The sequence below is a fragment of the Danio rerio genome, chromosome 17 (assembly GCF_049306965.1).
Source record: "Danio rerio strain Tuebingen ecotype United States chromosome 17, GRCz12tu, whole genome shotgun sequence".
NCBI classification, from domain to species: Eukaryota; Metazoa; Chordata; class Actinopteri; order Cypriniformes; family Danionidae; genus Danio; species Danio rerio.
This window is the reverse complement of record NC_133192.1, coordinates 49,535,768-49,557,477: the sequence shown is the minus strand read 5'-3', so window position 1 is coordinate 49,557,477 and position 21,710 is coordinate 49,535,768. Positions and strand designations below refer to the sequence as shown.

The 21,710-nt window shown below is 35.1% G+C and overlaps 1 protein-coding gene across 6 annotated transcripts in view; it reads left to right on the top strand.

Annotated features, from left to right (window-relative positions):
• Positions 1 to 21,710, top strand: part of slc35f4 (solute carrier family 35 member F4) — an 83,663-nt gene that overhangs the window by 14,484 nt on the left and 47,469 nt on the right. For 3 of the 6 annotated variants that reach the window (XR_012393007.1, XM_009293259.4, XM_073927749.1), the window contains exon 1: positions 10,376 to 10,759. The exons of the other annotated variants lie outside the window; for them this stretch is intronic. Coding sequence is in view for 2 of the 3 variants with exons in the window: in XM_009293259.4 (XP_009291534.1) it covers positions 10,684 to 10,759 (76 nt within the window). In the remaining variant the exon portion in view is untranslated. Of the gene's footprint in view, positions 1 to 10,375; positions 10,760 to 21,710 lie in introns of those variants that run through there. 6 annotated transcript variants of the gene reach the window in all.

Here is a 21,710-nt window from a genome sequence, read left to right as displayed (position 1 = left end):
GATTTAGAAGTATCTTTGGTATTTTCAAGTTTCTGAATATTTTTATACAATACATTGTGTGCATAATCTGTACTGTCTCATTAATGCATGAATTCATCACAGAATAATAAGGCTTTATGCAGATGTTGTCCAAAATTCCACTTTCCCTGAGGCATTTCCAAACTTTTTGGCCGTCCCTGTACACTTCACTTACAGTTATTGATATTTTTGGCAGTTATTATATAAGATATAGTGCATGGTGTTTGTTTTTCTGGGTCACTGAATGTCGTCTTAAACATTCAAAACCTCGAAATCAGTTTTAGCCTCTGAATCTCTGATGCTGTTTGTAATCGCAAGAAACAGTGTTCAAATATTGCAAGATCAGCTCAAAACTGCAGGAATACTTTGTCCACTCCTGCACTGCCCCCGTCTGGTCATTGGACATATGACTATTGGTTACCCCAAAAATGACAATTTACTCACTATTTACTGTAATACCTTTATGGAATATTTTGAGGAAATCTGAAAACATCCATAGTAGAAGAAACAACTACTTTGGAAGTAACAGTTGTCAAGTTTTCTTTAAAATTTATATTTTTGTGTTCAAAAGAAGAAAGAAAGTCAAACTTTGGAACTAAAGGTGACATAATGATAACAGATAATGACAGAATTTCCAGTTTTTTAAAGTATCCTCTTAATTCAAGCTAATATAGTAAGGATCTATGTTTTTAGACTATTACACACAAACACACACTTGTGCAGCTGTCTTTTTGGGGACTCCCGTAGACATAATGATTTTATACTTTACTCTGTAAAGTTTACAGAGTATCCCACCCAAAACCAGCCCACAGAGGAAACATTCTGCATTTTTACATATTCAAATTACTTGGTTCTCTGTGATTTATGGGCCATTTTTCTCTTGGAGACCAAAGAAATGTCCCCTCAAGGTCAAAATGTACTGTTCTTGCTAAACTTGTGGACACACACACACACACACACACACACACACACACACACACACACACACACACAATAAATGTTTAGTTATGGTTACCTTAGCAGCGTTGTTTGAGCTAAAGAGTTGCTCTTTCTCTTGGCCGCAAGGTGTCACTCTTCTCATTTCCCAATGGTCCTGAAGAGGCCTAATCCTGGAAAAAGCTACAGTATCAGTTCACATTCCTATTTGTGCACCCTAAATCTACATTTTTTGTTTTCATTGTTGTTATGAGCCAGTAAAGTAATTCATCTAATACACCACCATCTATAACCAGAGTTTAAAGGGATCGTTCACCCAAAAATAAAAATTAAAACTCACTATTAGTATTTACTCACTCTAAAATGTTACCAAAACTTTATAAGTTTCTATCTTCTGTTTAACACAAAAGAAGATGTATTGAAGAATGTTAGAAGCTGGTAGCTATTGTCATCCATAGTAGGAAAGTGTTTAAATATTAAATAATTAAATTATTTTATTATTAAATTAATTAAATTAAAAAAAAAAAGAAAGGTAAGTAACTGATGACAGAATGTTAATTTAGGAATAAACTATCCCTTGTTATCATTAATATTATCATTGTTATCATTAATATTATCACTGTTCTGACCTGTCCTCCTGTTATCTTTTCATTATCATTAATATAAGTATTAATACGATTATCATTAATAAGGTTGCAGTAATTGTTGTTGTTGTTGTAGTAGTAGTAGTAGTTGTAGCAGTAGTCATCGTAGTAGTATCGATTGTAATTGTATTTTGAAGTAGTAGTTCCTGTAGTAGTTGATGTCGTTGGTATAGTGGTAGCAGAAGTAGTAAAGGTGTCGTTGTAGCAGTAGTAGTAGTAGTCGTTGTTGGTGTAGTAGTAGTAGTAGTCATTGTAGTAGTATCGATCGTAATTGTGATTATTGAAGTATTAGTTCCTGTAGTAGTTGATGTCGTTGTTATAGTGGTAGCAGAAGTAGTAAAAATGTCGTTGTAGCAGTAGTAATCGTTGTTGGTGTAGCAGTACCAGTAGTAGATGTCGTTGATGTAGATGTTGTAGTAGCAGTGATTGCGGTAGTAGTAGTAGTAGTAGTAGAAGTTGTATTAGTTGTAGCAGACGCTGTAGTATCAGTAGTGATAGTCATTGTTGTGGTAGTATCAGCAGTAGTAGACATTATAGTAGTAATAGTTGTGGTTGTGATTGTAGTAGCAGCAATAGTAGTTAATAATTGTAATATAAGTAACTTTCTGCAGTAGTAGTAGTTAGGGTAGTACTTGTGATTTATTATCATTGTCATTTATTATTACTGTTGTCCTTTCTTTCTTTTTACTGTCATTATTTCTATTATACATTACTAAACATAGTTGTTACTCCCTAACTCTGACTGGTTTCTTCTATATCTGTTTTACTTATATCTGCGAGACTAGATTCATTTATTGGCTAACATTGTTCCTAATGTATGTAATCTGACCTTCCACCAAGTTACCTTTACATGGACACACACACACACACACACACACACACACACACACACACACACACACACACACACACACACCTAACAGTACCTGACTATATTGTTTTTTTTTGTTTGTTTTTTTTTATTGTTGTTTTGTTATGTTTTTTTGTTGATGTTTTTTGTATTTGTATGATCCCAATTTATGTACCTTTTTGCATATTCTAATAAAAAAAAAAAAAAGGAATAAACTATTCCTTTAATAGCTGAAATAAACCTGAACACAATTAGGTCAAAATCAAAAAGATGCTTTGGAGACTAATATACTGAAGGTTTGATGTTGGCAAATTGAGTTGTTTATGAAAACCTGTTTCTGCCATATTAAAAATTAATAATAATAAATTCTGTTGCAAATCATCAAGGACCAAAAAGTACTAATTATGAACAATTTATTTTATAGAGTATAGGGTAGAAAGATAATGGTTATTAAATCAAAACATAATTCTGATTTAGTTTAACATACATTAACTTTACTAATAATTTCTGACCAAACTGTCTTAAAACAATTTAAATTATTTATAGCTTAAAGTTGATTATGATTTAAAAAATCATATATGATATAAAAAATATTGAAATATAATTAACTTTAACTTTTATAATTTAAGTTAAGGTAACATTAAAGCTTGTTTTCATAACTTGCTGATCATATTGTTTTATGATGCAGTGTAGGGCTAATCTACTAATGATATTAGAAAAATCTGACATTGCAATATTTTGTTTTTCTGCAATATATATTGCAATGTGACCACAATTTCACTAGATGGCTTCAATAGCTCCATTTGGGGAAATAAATGCTTAAATGAATCATGTATAAAAATAATAAACAAATTGCAAGCAAGAGTAATTACAATAGAGCAAGGGGAAAAAGTCCAACAGTGCTTTATGGTTTTTGTAGAGTCAACCAGTATTCAGGTATAAAAATAACACTTCATAGGCTTCATTGTATTATTCAGTCAAATTATCCTTCATTAGTGTTACAAATGCTGTACGTTATTGTGCCCGAATGCTTTACTCTTCTTAAAAAGTCTAAAAAGCACTTGCAAATTAAAATGTTTCACTCTGTTATGGTTATATGACTCCACAAATCTCATGTACAGTATTCTCAATTGTTGATCTTCTATAATCCCACCTTAACATTGCATATCCTGCAATATGACTATATTGCGGACACACACATTGTGATATCGATGCTGAAATGATATATTGTGCTGCAGTGTCTCACTTTTATTTTATAAAAATTACTTTGAGAGTCAGAATGTTTTGAAATATTGTCATAATTATAATTAAACTCATATTTAGACATTTAATTCCATAAATATGTATTTTTCCTCCAATCATCTCATGATTATTACTTATAACTTTGACTGCAGTATTTTCATAATTGTCTTTTTATCTCATAAACAGAATTTAGTATTGCGTAATTTAGACTCTCATAGTTGTATTTATATGTCACTATTACTTAGTATGACAATATTGTACTTTATCTCTAAATATTTTGTCTATAATTGTCTTATAATTTTCAAAATTATTATTTATCATATCATTTTTGAAAGTTTTTGCCCATTTAATTTTTTTTATTAATCTAAAAAATCTCATGATTTAAATTTTTTTATCTTATGGTTATTGTTTTTTTTTTCTGATATTTCCTCCTTCCTTTTTTTTTTTGATAACGTTATCTTTAAATTTTATAATCTTACAATTTCATCTTTTTTGCTTATAACTTTTGTACTGTATCATTAAAACTTAAGTCAGTTAGTCAAAATTTTGACATCTCTTCTAGTAATGACTAAATATGTCCTTATAATTATTCGATATTTAAAAATATTTTCTTATCATTATAACTTTGCTTTTTACAGAGTTGTTGACATATTTGTAAGAAGAAAATACCAGATACCTCTGACCTTTTAGAATTTGTTTTCCAACATTAACTAGTCATCTTAAAGCAGTGGTTCTCAAAGTGGGGGTCACAGGGCAATGAAGTGGGGGGGGTCGTCTGGTGATTTCCAAAAATCTATTTATTTTTATTAACCATAAGAATTACCATATTTTTATCCATAACCTACTAAAAAATAGTTGTTAAGTTACTATATACTACTGTATATAGTAACTTTAGTAGGTTATAGTTATTATTTTAATTAGTTAATTACATTATATTAAAGACACAGCAATAGCGTCAGATGCAGCAGACTGATTTTGTAATACCAGGTTAAACTTTCTGGCACATTTACAGCACTGACATACATTAAAAAATGTAACGAAGAATAAACTTGGGTCTATAGGTGTGTGCGCCATTGCAAGAAAGGTTTTTGTATTTATAACCACCTTAAAGGAAATTGGGGGTCGCGAGTCACTGGCATTGTTAGTTTGGGGGTCACAAGCTGAATAGTTTGGGAACCCCTGATCTAAAGCAGTAAAGATGCAAAAGTTCATGTTTATCCAAATCCCGCAGCTCATCAGCACTCATAAGTCTTGTGCAGTGTTTTGACGAATCGCTCCTGAAGTGTGTAACACTCATAGCGTGTGGGTGCAGCGCTAATAGACGTGCATAAAGGACGCAGCAGGTCTGTGGACAATGGTGGAGGAACATGGCACTGATCTGAATGACAAAGGTGCTGAATGAGGCCGTGATGCCAGTGTCCAAGGTTGAACACAAGGGTCCAGGCGTTGCTATGGCAGAATGCAAAAAGGAGGAGGGCACTGGGACGAAAAACAACAGGCTTCTCAATTGGCAGGTGTCCATTTAAAAAAGAGAGGCTTAAAAAAAATGAGAGCATTAATCGGTTTATGTGCTTTTCCATTTTCTACACATGAGGTCTTTCACTCGGTAAAGTAAATGATCATTTAGTGACTGCAGCATATTAATTATATATAAGCAAGAGAAAAGTTAGGTCATTTAAAAAAGTCATGGTTTTATTTTCTTTTTGGCATCACAAGATATACGCACTGTTAGCATAAAATCCATCATCGGAAATGTGTGAATGTGTAATATAAGCTTACACTTGGGCTGCGGAAATATGAATCTGTTTATTGAGATTTCTCTCTCTCTCTTCATGCACTGCTGGGGTTTATGTTTTATGAGTGTGAAGAGATGCAAACACAGGAAAGATATTGATGAATACATGATTGAATGCAAACTCAGTTGACTGAACAGAATGAGTTGTATAGTATGTGGATTTTGTGGATGTGGAAAGACTGTTCAATAGTTTTAAAACTAAACTGAAATAGTAAGATTTAATTAACTAAAATTAGAGAAGTGATGTTACATTCATAAAAAGATTGCAGTTGCAATGATCCAGACACAATAATAAGCCAAATCTGCAAATTAATTGTGGCCTACTGTGAAAATACTGATTCAAAAGATTAAAGTTTTTACAGTCAACTATCAGTGTATTTTTGTCCCAACGAACCTTTTGTCATCAAGCTAATTATGAGTTAAATGTCAAGCTACTCTCAGTCTTCCCTTCTGTAATTAAGGATCTGTGTCTAAATGTTTGTGAAACGTATAAATTACATTCCTCCGGGTACATTTCATTGCATGTTTCAGATGACAAATCCACTAGAGGGTGCTGTTTACATTTTTGAGAATCTGAAATGTGTTGCCTAGGGTACAATTTGTTGTATGTTTCAGATACAAGTCCTACATGTACACATGTATGAGAAGGCAGGGCTTATTGTACCACTAAACTAAACCCATGCCTAAACTCAAGCAATAGTCTTTACAAAAGCAAGCAAAAGAGAAAAGTGCACCACAACCATATAATTTTACCTTGATTTTACATTACTTTAATCTCTTTTGTGGAACCATGCTTTGCCGGACTCAAACCTAAGTGAAACAACTTTGCAAAAAGCTAATTTTTAGGAACACATTTAAATAGTTTTTTTTTTTTACTTTTGAATTACTATTTGGTAGGGGTGTAACGATTTATCGTTGTACAAATTATTGCGATGCAAAAATGTCACAATATGCTTCGTGGCGTTATGGCGATTTGATTACGATATGACAACCGTTTTCTCTTATTAGTTGAGCTGTTTGCACGTGAGCTACGTTCCACCTGCTGTCGCACGTGAGTTCAGATTGCAGCAGCAGTAATGTTAGCAGACCAAGATGAGTGGAGCTGAAATAGAGGATGGCTCATCCTCTCAAAATCAGACGTCTGGCAACATTTCGGTTGTACAGTCATTGCTTTAGACTCGTCCGCTTTTTGTCACGCATACTGGGTCAAACATCCTAAGTTTTAACGTCTTCACAGTGATTTACATACTTTGCACAGCGACATGGAAACCTTCTAATGGTGTTGAAAGAGTCACAGACTGTATTTATAAGGTACAATTCACCCTAAAATATCATTCTGTTTTCATATAATGATGTATTGGCGGCCGCAAAATCACACATGACGTGAGCTGACCGTGAGGGCGGACTATGAAAGACGCGCGCGTATGGCAAGCCGTTTTAGCATTTAAACTCTTGTTCTGACTATCCATAAATATATTTAGAGATATCTCTAATTATATTTTGACTAGTCATTATTATAATTCGACTAGTCAGAATGACAATTAGAGATATCTGCAATTACAATTGTACTAGTACGAAATCAGATTGGAGATATCTGCAAATATATCATGACTAGTCATATTCCTCCATTGACTTCCATTGAAAAATATTTGCAGATATCTCTAAATGAGTTTTGACTAGTCACAATTGTAATTAGAGATATCTCTAAATGAATTTAATTAAATATGAATTAAATACCTAGAAATGTTTATTTTTTTTGCACACACAAAAAACGCAAGTGACCAAGCAAAGCCTTAAGCTCTTACTGTTAAATTCAATTGAGTAGAAAGCTTATTTTTTTTGCACCTTTACTTAAATTGTTCCTTAATTTTGTCTCTGTCATTTCAATAATATTTTTTAAGAAGTTTTTAAATTGTTTTATTTTCCAGAGACAGGCCTGTTTAATTTATTTTCTTAAAGAAGGTTCCGTTTAATAAGTTGAAACAACAGAAATACTTAAAAAAATAGTTTACTTGGTAAAATTTGCATTTCAGTTTAATTTTTTTAATTTTTATTCCAAATATCGTGATACATATCGAATCGTAAACATTATATCGTGATACACATCGTATCGTGAGCTGAGTGTATCGTTACACCCCTACTATTTGGTCTATGATGATGATGTAATAGGTGGGCATCACTTTGTAGCTCTGCATTCTTTAACAATATTCAGTCTATCTAAAAGTCTTTTAGCATGTTCAGTCCATCAAGTTCAGATCTCCACAAGTAAATACAATATGATTGCATAATAATACTTTACAGCAGCTTTATTTAAAGGGACTGTTCACCCAAAAATAAAAATTTCTTCACCATATTATTTTAGGAATTTCTTTCACAAAACACAAAATAAGATATTCTGAAAAATGTTGGGGGAAACTGCTTTTTCCAACATTCATTCATTCATTTTCTTTTCAGTGTAATCTCTTTATCAATCTGGGGTCACCACAGCAGAATGAACCGGCAACATATCCAGCCCATGTTTTACGCAGCGGATGCCCTTCCAGCTACAACCTATCACTAGGAAACATCCATACACATACTCATTACACACACATACACTACAAACAATTTAGATTACTTAATTCACCTGTACCGCATGTCTTTGGACTGTTGGGGAAACCGGAGCACCAGTAGAAAACCCACATGAACAAGGGGAGAACATGCAAACTCCACATAGAAATGCCAAACTGATCCAGCCGAGCCTCGACCCAGCGACCTTCTTGCTGATCATGCTACCCACTGCGCCAATACACATTATTACCATGCAACATGTTAATATTTCATTCTGTAACATTAGGATTCGTTTTTGAAGACACATCTACGTTTTAGGGAATAAGACAAAACTGCTGAGACTCATACAATGCAGGAAAAAACAATGCCAACCCTGGCACAGTATGCTGTTTGGGTGACACTTTTTGAGCCCATCCGAGAAATCTGACTCTTCCACAGATTTGCCAGTGTAATGAGTGCTGGCTAAGCAACCAAGCTTCATTTGAGCACAGAAGTATGCAGAGCGCCGCAATGTGTTACTATTAGCCGTGCCTGTTTGTGTTCGTGGTGTTAAATAAAGCCGGCATAAATGAATGAGAGGCGGAAGGCTTTATGTATATGTGATGTGGTGTGTGTGATGGAGAAGAAACAGATGTAGGCGTGTGTGGGTGAATCGCTAATCAAGTGCACAACTGAGGCCACTGGAACGAGCATCATTGAGACGTATTAAATGCAAGGCCATGAAAACCGCAGACAAGGGCAGCTTGTAATGGACTCCGCTTTGACCAGGCAGACCTGCTAAAGGTCTACTCGAAACCAGAGTTACATCTGAAGACTCCCTTAAGTCCGATAAAATCTCAGTACAGTCAGCTCACTTAATAAAGTACATTTTATGGGACAGTTTACAAGAAAAGAAGACTTCTGTTATTGTTTATGATATTCTAAACCTGTTTTTCTTTTTTTTTTCCAAAGGACACAAAATGAGAGATTTCGTGAAATGTTAAAGCTGCAATTTTCCATAAGACTAAAGCATACAGTATTCTGACCACATTTCTCAGAGAATTAACAAATCTGTTTTCATTTCATTAATATATTTAGAGACATTAAGAGTAATTTTCATCTGTAGTCCCTCGACAGAATGATGTGAAAGACAAAGATCAACGATAGCACAAGTAAACCAAAAAGCCTTATTTATATGACGGTTTTTATATTAAGGGAAAAAAAAAAACTATATAACCCTATCATGAAAAGGTTGTTGTTTGGAAAATAGCAGCTCTGACAACCCTGCACATCGCTCCTTCAGTTGTCCATCTTGAAACAACGTCATACCTGTTATGCTCAATGTCTCCTCGCATAGTATTATATCAAAAGAATATCAAAAGTACAAAAAATATCAAAAGTACAGCATTAGGATTCTTCAAAAATCTCTTTTTGTGTTCCACGGTATTAGACAGCAATAATAAAACAACTAAGAGGCAAGTAAAAGATGTAAAAGAGGTTTTACACCTCTGAATATCTCTTAAAATTCATTCAATTTCCTTTGAAGTCCCTTATTTATCAGGGGTCACCACAGCGGAATGAACCGCCAACTATTCCAGCGTATTTTTTACACAGAGGATGCCCTTCCACACATACTCTAGGTCCAATTTGGTTAATTTTTTTAACCTATAGCGCATGTCTTTGGACTGTGGGAAAAATCCCGAGCCGGGACTCGAACCTGCCATGATCTTGCTGTAAGTGCGAACCACTAAGCAACCGTGCAACCCAACTCTCAAAAATCTAAATCAAAACTAAACAAAAGTACTGGTCCAAGACTTCTGACACACTGAGAGGAGAATGTGAAGAAGAGGGGTTGAATTGTTCAATCCAGAAAAGGCACAGCATGTTAAGAAGCGGTACTTTTTCATGGCGTCCCCCCAAGGCTCTGTACTCAGCTTTATTAGCATAATGCTAAACAGAGACTCAGATGGCAAGACAAGACCTCAGCTAAAGTGAGCAGTGAAGGGCCTTCAAGTGGAGAGCTGATGAAAGAAAGAAATACCATGATTGGACAAGAACAGAGAACCCAAGAAACACTTTTCCACTCTACTAAATCACGCATCCTTATCATCCTGCCTGTATTAATCCAAGAAATGTGTCAACCTCCAAGAAAACATCGGTTTGGAGCAGTAAAACAGAGGAAAAGGGGAGCAGGGCCAATGCAGCATAATTAGCCTGAGCTGCTTGGTTACCTTCCAAACACAGCAAAGGATACTCAGAGAAGAGGCGGAGACAGAGCTAAAGAGAGAGAGAGAGAGAGAGAGAGAGAGAGAGAGAGAGAGAGAGAGAATGATATGAAGGGGATGATTGCTTTCCACACACACTTGAAGCTCAGTCTTTCTATGAGACGCAGGATAGCAGCATGACAGCGCAACATCTACGATGTACCATTGTGTGCGCCATGCTGAGAGTGTGTGTGTGAGCCGTGCGAGAGAACAGAAGTAAGTTTGTCAGGGGGCAGAAAGAGCGCAGTAACAGCAGCGATATATCAAGAGGAACAAGAAAGAGTCTGTGGGAGTGACAGGAGAAGATGCGCGTGGGGATGAAGTGGGTTTGCCGGAGGAGTTGAGCCGTGCCGCTCAAACACAAATACTTCTAAAATCTCAGGACTCTTAAGGAAAGAGGAGAGAATGAAGAAACACTCGGCTCGTGTGGCTCCGCTCAGCTCCTATAGCGCTCAGGTGCTCACCTGCCCCATCTCGGAAGGTAAAACGCAATGCTTGTGTGTTACTGATTATGCTTACATTGCAGAATTTGAGCACAGATATTAGCTACATCTGAGAAAAAGGGACATCCTTAGAGTTAAATTGTGGGTTTTGTTGAGTCTAGTAACTTTTTATGAAGATGGAAATCTTGTGCATTGTAATAAAAAAAAGAAGGGATAAAACAGATATAAATAAACTCGGAAATGATTGTGATGTAAAATGTATTGAGAGTATGTGTGTATGCATGCATTATGAGGACCAAATGTCCCCATAAGTATAGCAATATCAGTAAATTTTTGACAATTTTTTTGATCAAATGAACAAAATTAATTCAGAAATGATTGTGATGTGAAATGTATTCAGAGTATGAGTGCGTACCTTGTATTGCATACATTATGAGGACCAAATGTCCCCATAAGTATATCAATAACAGTAAATGTACAACATTTATTTTGATCAGATGAGAAAAATTAAGTATTAATTAAGTTATAGCATTTGAAAGCACTCAGAATTAAGTATTACTAGTATTAGTAGTCAAAATACAAACTGTTTCCCATGAAGTTTGGGATGGGGGATAGAAGAGACAGTCTGAACAGTAAAAACACCATTACAGCTATGGGAAGTCCCCATAAAGAAAGCTGTACAAATGTGTGTGTGTGTGTATGTGTGTGTGTGTTCCTTTCCAGAAGTTAGTGTGTTAGCAACCAAGCAGAAAAGGAGCCGCAATCTGGCCTCAGCAGTTTATATCACATTTTCAGTATCGAATTACGTTTTATTTAACGATGTACAGTTTGTTTATTTAAGTTCGGCACAGGTTTCATGGTGTGTCGAGTCCTTCTGAAGTAAAACACTTTGCAATAAGGTCTTCTTTGTTAACGTTGGTTAATGCCTTAACATATTTTGTAACATTTAATAATCTGTTAATGTTTAGTAACTACAAATAGTTAAAAATACAGTTGTTTACTATTTGTGTCAGAGAGTTAACAGTTACAGTATTACTTTAATTTAAAATATAAAGTAGTAAACGTCGTATTTAACAAAATATTGTTAATGAATGCTTAAGTTTATTGTTTATTGTTAGCAACCAGGGAGAATAGGAGCCACGATCTCGCCTGAGGAGTTTGTATCGCATTTTCAGTAATAAATATCATTTTATTTGATGATGTACAGTTTGTTTATTTACGTTTGACACAGGTTTCATGCTGTGTTTGAGTGCTTCTGAAGTACAACTCTTTACAATGAGGGCTTGTTTTTTTACATGATAAACAAAAATGACTTTTGCTGCTTGTTTAAACTACTTATTTGAAATAAGTTGAAGCAACATAATTATTATATTTTTGGGGGTGGGGTTGGGATTTATTAGTTTTTTGTTCAATCCACCTAAATTTGTAAAAACATTAAGTTAAATACATCGATTTTTGTTAGGACAGCATGAAATAACAGTATTTTTTCAACATAGTCTCATTCTTATAACGTAGCCCTATATACATTTCTGGAGATCACAAAGTATGTAGCCAGAAGTAAGTATGGCTGCATTTTGTCTTTAAAATTAACACTACGGAGGGGTATGACGCCGTGTCTTTTAGCGCATAACAGCTTTTTGCGACATGAATAGGAGTTGACCACGGCAATGGGATTTAAGTCTGATGAAGAACAGCTCCAAAAGCCAAAAAATATAATAAACAAGTGAGTAACAGAGTTAGAATATGGTAAAATCTGAAAACGTGGAAAAAATCAGACTTTCTTTTTCTTGATAGCTTTTGAAAACACTGTCGGTTGGGTTTTGTGAAGTGGGTGGCCAGGTCAAGTGGTGCTTTTTTTTTTAAACAAAACACTGTCGTTTGGGTTTTGGGAAGGAGGATGGTGGGTCAGCTGATCGGTCAATCAGTCAGTCAACATTGGCCTCTGGTGGATTTACGCGAGACATGCAGGTGTAAATGGCACTCCCGAGAGAAATTTGAAATCTCAAAGGGAGGACACAGTGGCCTCTAGTGGTTTCGCGAAAACAAAAACTGCAAAAAAATAGCTACTGGGATGTATTTGATGCTCTCCAGAAATGTACATAGGGGTATATAGAGAGTGCTTTTTTACAGTGCCATAACATTTATTAATCTGTTTAATTGATAAATACACATATAAAAAAAATAGCTACAACTTACAATTTATAAATGCACATTTTTTGTATTAAACAAAACATTATAAGATAATTATTATTTAGTAGTATCGTTCTTTGTTAGTTCATGTGATTTAATGTGCTTAACTAATGTGAACAAACTGAACCTAATTACCTTAAATCTAAAAAGAAAAATGATCGAATTTCAGTGTTTGTGTTTAACATTATTCTGTGATAATATGACTGTGAGTAAATGAGAATGGGTTTATATTTAAGACTGCGGGGAACTTGTCTGTGTGCTTGTTTATGTAAAGCATTTAATGAACGGTTAAGTCCTTAGGGATGTTATTGAAAAGATGTGGTTTTACCTGTTCAGTAACAAGTGTTCAGTAGGATGTCTGATTGTTTTCCAGATATGTTTTTGCTGTTGGCTGTGGTTTCAGCAGCACTTAGCATGCAGCACTGTTGCATTGTGGGATTGTGACAAATCAGATTGAGGCTCTTAAAATGTCTCTGTTATGTAAATTTGAAGTAGTAGCTCAATGTACAGTGGTAACTGGATTTTTTAAGCTGATTTTTTCCCATTATATTTGATTATACTGTATTGCACTTAAAAAAAATAACTGTCTATTAACAGTTTCTGTATTTCGTGATTTCCTTTTATCTGTGGTTGTGAATTTGTTTCTTGATCTCTTCTCTGTCGACTTTTGATGTTGAAAATTCAACTTTATTCTTAACTTTATAATAAGTTAATGTATAATAAATAATATATAGAGAAATATGTAAAAAACAGAAAATGTACGGCAGTTTATTACAAGGTTTTTGTAGTGTAATATACAACACCAACCCAGACAATAAACTATTAAAAATGGTAATAAAAGTCACTTTTTCCAACTTTTCAAGGTAAAAGGTTAATGGAAGAAAGATCAAGGTCCCATAATGTAATTCAAAAGCAAAAATAAACAGTGAAAATTAAAAGACAAAAACTAAACAAAGAAGAAACTGCTAATTTACAGCTATTTTTTACAGTGTGGCCTTTAATTAGTTGCTTCTAATAAGATAATTAGTTTTTTGTATCGATAAATAATTCATCAATACCTTTATATAAATTAGTCTAATTAATGTCTAATTCTACTATCAAATTCTGGATTTAAACTAAAATGCTTTTAATACATTTAGATGAGCATGAAATTGCTGAGTGAACATTTTAGGCACTGCAACGTTTGAAAAGGAATAGTTTACCCATATGCAATTTCTAAAAGTAAGCATCAATTAATAATAGTTGTTAAAATTATTATAAACATTGTCCATAGACCTTTTTGTTTGACATCAAGGTGGCACTGTGGCTTTGTGGTTAGCACTATCACCTTACAGCAAGAAGGTTGCTAGTTCAAGTCCTGGCTGGGTCAGTTGGTATTTTTGTGTGGAGTGTGCATGTTTTCCCCGTGTTTGTGTGGGTTTCTTCTGGGTGCTCCGCTCTCCCGAACAATGCGCTATAGGTGATCTGAAAAAGCTAAATTGTCCGTAGTGTATGTGTGGATGTGAATGCAAGAGTGTATAGGTGTTTCCCAGTGCTGGGTTGTGGCTGGAAAGGCATCCTCTGCAGTTCATTCCACTGTGGCGACTTCTGAAATAGAGACTAAGCCAAAGGAAAATGAATGATTAACGTGAGGATTTAAAATAAATTATCTTGATGAAATATTCCTAAACACATGCAAACATAACACTTTAAATATAACACTATTCCTACAAATACATCAAGGTCTTAATAATTGCTGTAATAACAATTCTAAAAAACAAATCAAATAATATTTTTTAACATCCAAACTATATACTTAAAACCGAGGTTGAGTATAAAGTCAATTTTCTCCTCTCTTCTCCTGCCTTGTAAAATGATGCTTATGAATTTCACTGCTGTAAAATAACAATAGCATTTTGTGCTGTGCTGTGAAAATGTGTAGGTGCGGTAAAGCAGGGATTTACCATTGATGTGACATTTCTGTGCCTCCACATCTTGGACCTGCACCTCCCTGGTGTTGTTGGTTTCTGCAGGTTGTTAAGCTCTCCAGCCAAGCTTTCTGCTGGATATAAAAAGTCTCCTAGTGTGGGTGCACACTGCGGGTGCCCTGTTTTCAGCATAAAATATGTCTAAACGTTGTCAGGTATGTTTTTTTCCCCTCTCTCTGTCTTTAAAAAGACGTGGGAATTGAGTTGTGGTTTTTCTGCACCTCTGTCTGATAATGTCAGGAATTGCTCTCCATCAGACAGGACAAAGATGCTCATATCTGAAGCACATCTCAGAAATACAAATCCCAGGCTTTTTAACATTGAAACAACAATGTGATTTTGACGTTATGGGAAGAACAGTGTATTTTTTTACAGGCTGAGAGAAACTGCCGTTTCTTGCAGAAAGTTCTATCATAGAATAAAAAATTGAAAGGTCAACTGCAACATTTAATTTCACAATTGTAAATTCTTTCCCCTTGTCATACAGTATACATTCACTGGCCACTTTATTAGGTACATCTGTCCAACTGCTCGTTATGGCAAATTTCTGATCAGCCAATCACATGGCAGCAACTCAATGCTTTTAGGCATGTAAACATGGTCAAGACGATCTGCTGCAGTTCAAACCGAGCATCAGCATGGGGAAGTCACTTCATTGGGTGCTTGTGAACATGTCGCATGTCGCTGTGGTGATTATCTTAATGCCTCTGATTGGCCTTTGGGTTTATTAGCTTTACAGAAACTAGAGTGATTTGTTAATATTCAAAGCAATGTAAAAAAAATCCAAATGTAATGCTGCAAATTGACACTTTATTTGTTAAATTGTCACACTTTGCTGTAATAGCAACAGTCATGATAGATTTGGTTTAGCTGTGCAGGGGCAATTCTTAACCCATTACTTTGAATTTGTAGGATATTTTTGTTCATTTTGGTGACATTTTTCTGATAAGTCTAAATTGGACATGTGATGTTTTTCCTTTACCCTGTGTCAATGCACATTTTAAAGTATTACATTGGAAATGAAAGGTGGAAATGACAAATTTTTAATAAAAAAAAGTTTTTATGCTTGCTTTGTGTGAAAAAGGGCTAATGCCAGGCCTGGATTGGCTAATCGGGAGGACCATGAGAATTCCCGGTGGGCCGGTCCGTTTTTTTTGGCCACGAGTGCCGGTTTCACTAGCTGCTTGCACTCTTAGCAGTCACTCTTTTTAAATTTATTTATTTATTTGACTCGTAGCCTTTTTTTTGCCGCAGCTTCACTCTTTTTATGTATTTATTTTCTCGCAGCCCTATGAGCAGAATGCAGCCTGCAGGTTGACTATTATTCAACCCCAAACAGCGGCACCTTAGTGAATGTAAGAATTTGAATAATTAATATTAATGAATATTACATCTGCGTAATGAAAATCAGATGATTCACTACATTAATAAATCTGACATAACTTGATCAGAAATCTAAAAAGGAGGGGGAAAGATTAAGCCTTCAATAGAAAGCAATACTGTGGTTAAGAGTCTTGCAGATTTTATTGACTTGTGCCTCAGAAGACAATGTTGACATCCAATGAATGCATGGTCACATTTGAAGGCGTGAGCCGCAGAGCACAGACACTCTTGATTCTAGAGGATATTGATATTATAATAACACTATAATAACATTATAATAACAATGTTGAAATGGTTACAGGATTTTAGTATGAGTAAAACAACATTTCTGGGGCCTCATGTAGGAAGACTTGCGTTGAAATCATACTAAAACATTGCGTACGCACATTTACAGCTTTGTAAATGTAAAAAATTCAGATGTATGAAACACTGCGTATGCGCAATCCCACGCATAATTCTCTTTGTACATCCAAATGAACGTGAAACTAAGCGCAACATGCATGAGCGCAAAACCCCTCCCTGCCTCCGCTCCCTTATGAATATGCTAATGACTCTACTTTGGCAAAACCCAAGAAAAAACAATGGCAAAAGCAAGCAAGAAGAAACTTAACACAGAATGTGATTTGAAGGTGCTGCTTCATTCGGAGGTACACCGGAGAAAAACAGCCTTATTTGCAAGTTTCTCCTCCAGAATTATTAACAAAAGAAAGACAATAGAGTGAGAGAGTTTAGCGGACGCGGTTAACACAGTTTGGTCTGAACATCGCACTGAGTGGATTAAAAATAAAATAGTGCGATGTATAGGTGTAAAAGTGTGTCATGTTTTTAACAGCGTGAGTAGCGTATCTCGTAAATTACGTTCAAGCATGCACTCGGTTCGAATCCAACGTCTGATGAACTCATTCTTCTTTTTTCCCCCGCTACATATCAGATTTTGCCTACTCTTCATCACAAGGAAGTCAAGTAGGAATCATTAATAAGTCTGTGCATCATATGTTGTTTGCACATTTATTGAATGGAAATGTTTCTGATTCACGTATGCAAATTAGATCGCTCCGATTACATTGGAAAAACCGGCGACCGCTGCAAGTTGCGATTTAATGTTTGGCTGGTCAACTGCATGGTACAAAAACCTTATATACCTGCTAGACATGCAGATGAACCTGTCTTAAACAGCTGCCATTGCACGGCTTAAAGACATTTTGTAGTGTGCAGTTTAGCACAACATCCTCTAGGAGTCGCCAATGGAAATAAAACAAACACACACAAGAAATGCACGTACGCCTGGCATGAAGTTGGCATGGACCAGCACACATTCCCACGTTCATTTCATTGTTAGTTAATCCAAATGTGAGCATGAAACCTGGCAGCGTTGATACATTAGGCCCCAGATGTTTTACAATGTGCTCAGCCTGCTGGTTTTTCCATTCACACAGATTTTTATCACCACACGATCTCTTAAAACAAAATCACATGACTTAATGCGCATACTGGAATTAGTTTGGTAAAAGTGTTTCCATCTTATTTTATGCACATCTTTACTAATCGAATAAAAAGTTTATCCTTCTCAGTTATGTGCATACGTTTTTATTCGCATTTACAAGATGCGGATCTTGGTGTTTCTAAAATGTACATAAAAATAGGTGGATGGAAACATAGCTAGACATAAACTATTTGATTGTGGTGTGCTTGCTACATCAACAGGTTGAGAATAAGAACTAGTTCATGTGCTTAAATTAATAGGGTTAGATCAATGGTAGTGTTACTGGTCACTTTATTTTGATGGTCTGTTTGTTGAATTTAAGTTTCATTGCATCTACATGTGAATTAAATCTCATTAGATTATAAGTAGACTGTAAGGTTGGGGTTAGGGTTAGTGTAAGTTGACATGTACTTGCAAAGTTTCTTATAGTAAGTTAAATGACTGTTGAAGAAGCAGTATCAGCAGATATTAGGCAGACAGTCTACTAATACTCCAATGAACTATCAAAATAAAGTGTTACAGCATTACTGTACCAAAATTTTGGAATCTTTTAGACTAAAATTCAGATTTGGTAATGTAACATGTGCTGTAACTGATCACGAGAGACTGGACCACCTGACCATTTAGAGCAGGGGTTCCCAAACTTTTCAGGCCGCGACCCCCAAAATGACAATGCCAGTGACTCGCGACCCCCAATATCCTCTGAGGTGGTTATAAATACAGAAACCTTGCATGAAATGGCGCACACACACCAATGGACCAAAGTCTATTCTTCTTTTAATTTTTTTAATGTATGAGAGCTGTAAATGGGCCACAAAGTTTAACCAGGTGTTATGAAATCTGCTGCATCTGACGCTATTGCTGTGTCTTTAATGCAATGTAATTACCGCAGGGGTTGCAATCCAATAGAAGTAATAACTATAAGCTATACTATAGTAACTATATATGGTATAAACGACAATATTTTTTCTCTTCAGTAGGTTATGGATAAAATATGGTAATTCTTATGGCTTAATAAAAATAAATAGATTATTGGAAACCACCAGGCGACCCCCCCTTCATTGTCCCGCGACCCCTCGGGGGGTCCCGACCCCCACTTTGAGAACCATTGATTTAGAGTACAGTAGCTCGCTGAAAGGAGTTTAGAAATATAATTTTTTTTAAGATTCTTTAGACATTTTCTTTTTTGAGAAAAGTCTAATTTTACAATTCCCTATCGAGTTAAACAGTTACTTTTGTTGTACAGTTGTACACTTACTGTATTTGAGCACTTTTGTATAGACTTGTATGTCAGGTCTGGTGCGAGCACTTTTAATGTAGCTTAGCTTAGTGTAGATCAGTGAGTCCAACACAATCTCACGGCAATTCGTAACTTTTTGATTTAGTGGCTAATTCGTATGAATTCATACGATCTAATTCGTACAATTTAGTACAATTTGCTCATCACCCAATGACGGATGGGTTTAGGGGTGGGGTTAGGTGCCACGCCTGCTTTTTAAAATTGTACAATTTCATACGACTGAATTAGCCACAAAACTGGCAAAACGTAAAATACTAATGTTTTCTCATGAGATCAGGCTGGTGATTTGGATTAGATCATTAGCATCTCGCTCAAAAATGATCGAAGAGTTTTGATAGTTTTCCTATTTAAAGCAGAACTCTTATGTAGGTTTATCGTGTTCTAAGACCAACGGAAAAGGGAAAATAGCTGGAAACAATTGGCAGAATGCATTAAAAAATGGTCAACCTCAACGGTAGAGGAGTTGCAAAATAGGCCATTGAAAAAAGAGGAAAAAAAGTTGAGTGATCCTTTAAGGACATTTTAATTGGACTGCAAAAGAAGCTAAATGGTCACTAAAGCACTTATAAACTTTTAATGGTGAATGTTGATGTTTGTTTACTGTATATTTAGCATTAAAAAGTCAGGTAGCTTTGTAGTTTAGAGTTAGTTATGGTAAAATGAGGCTCATTAATGCAGCTTTCTGGCTTCTCTCTGAGCAGAATATTGATGTTACATACTCACAGACATACCCTTTGTGTGAAAGGCTGAAGCATGTGAAGTAATGATCAATAGTGTAAAATGGGGTCAGTCTCTTGTTTACTGTTGTCATGTTTACAAACTGGAGCACAGTGGCTTAGGGGTTAGAACTGTCTTCTCACAGCAAGAAGCTAGCTGGTTCAAGTTCCGGCTGGGCCATTTGGCATTTTTGTGCGGAGTTTGTTTTTCCCGTGTTCACATGGTTTTTCCTCTGGGTGCTCTGATGTTCCCTACAGTCTAAAGACATGCACTATAGTTAAATAGGGTGAACAAAATTGGCCTTAGTGTAGGCTTATGAGTGTGAATGTGAGTATTTATGGATGTTTCCCAGTACTGGGTTATGGCTGGAAGGGGATCCGCTGTGTAAAACAGATGCCGTAATAGTTGGTGGTTTATGCTGCTATGGCAACCCCTGATAAATAAGGGACTAAGCTGAAGGAAAATGAATGAATGAATGTTTACAAACTGCATATTCGACTTCAGTAAGACTATTTCTCTACTGGTGCCATCAACATTATCCTGCTGCTTTATTCTACTAACCTTAACCTATACCTTCAATCTACCAAATACTCAGATAAGTATGCAGTTGCAAAGGTTTTTTTTTTTTTTGTTTCTAATGTGACCATTAAAAAAGCGTAAACGATATTAATTGACTCTAAAATGTTAAATATTTCAAAAGAATCTTAATAGTAAATACACATTTAGTTATTTTTAAAGGAATGTAAATATATTTTAAGTTTATTTATTAATTAATTCATTTATTCTTTCTTTTTTTTTCGCCTTAGTTCCTTTATTAATCTGGGGTTGCCACAGCGAAATGAACCACCAACTTATCGAGCACATGATTTATGCAGCTGATGCCCTTTCAGCCGCATCCCAAGACACATCCACACACTCTTGCACAAACACTCAAACACTACGGCCAATTTAGCTTATTCAATACACCTATAGCGCATGTCTTTGGACTCTGGGGGAAGCCAGAGAACCTAAAGGAAACACACACAAACACAGGGAGAGCTCCACACAGAAATGCCAACTGACCCAGCAGGGGCTCGAACCAGATACCTTCTTGCTGTGAGGCGATCGTGTTACCCACTGCACCACTGTGTTGCCTATTCATTAATTTATCAAATATAATTCATTATTTAACAGATATTACTGCATAATCATATCACATGGGAATTTTGCCTTGACTAGTCATAAACTGATTAAATTATTTGAGATTTTAGGAGACTTGACTTGATTATGATCTGCAGGTATTAAAATAATACTGTAAAATTAGCAGTTTATATTTGTTTTTAAATGCCTGTGTTGCACTTTACCATGATTTCGTAGACATACATTGGTCAATTATACAATACAAATTGATGTAATTATTATTTTGTTAAATAATACAATAATGTAATGTAACAAACTGTCTGTTATTTACATGGAATTAGAGTAATATTTATTCAAATATTTTTTTTTAGTCTGAAAAATAAATAGCATGTCAAATTCAATACTGTAAAAATGGTTGTGATTTCAACATAGGGCAGTGCGATATGGCAAAAGTGCAATCTCGATAATTAATTTCCACATTGAACGATCACACAATATTAATATATATATATATATATATATATATATATATATATATATATATATATATATATATATATATATATATATATATATATATATATATATATATATATTGATATATATTGATATATATATTGATATAAGTTGTTAATGCTGCGACATTTGAAAGAGTACCTTAACAATTAGCCACAAAATTTAGAGGGTCCATTATATGGCATAACACATTTTCAGCTGATAAATTCTCTGGGGCCGAAAATTCGACACATCTCTAATATCATCACACTTTTAGATTCTCATTGTTGCAAATTTCTGCTCTGTTATTGGCTCTTAGATCAGTATAGAGTAAA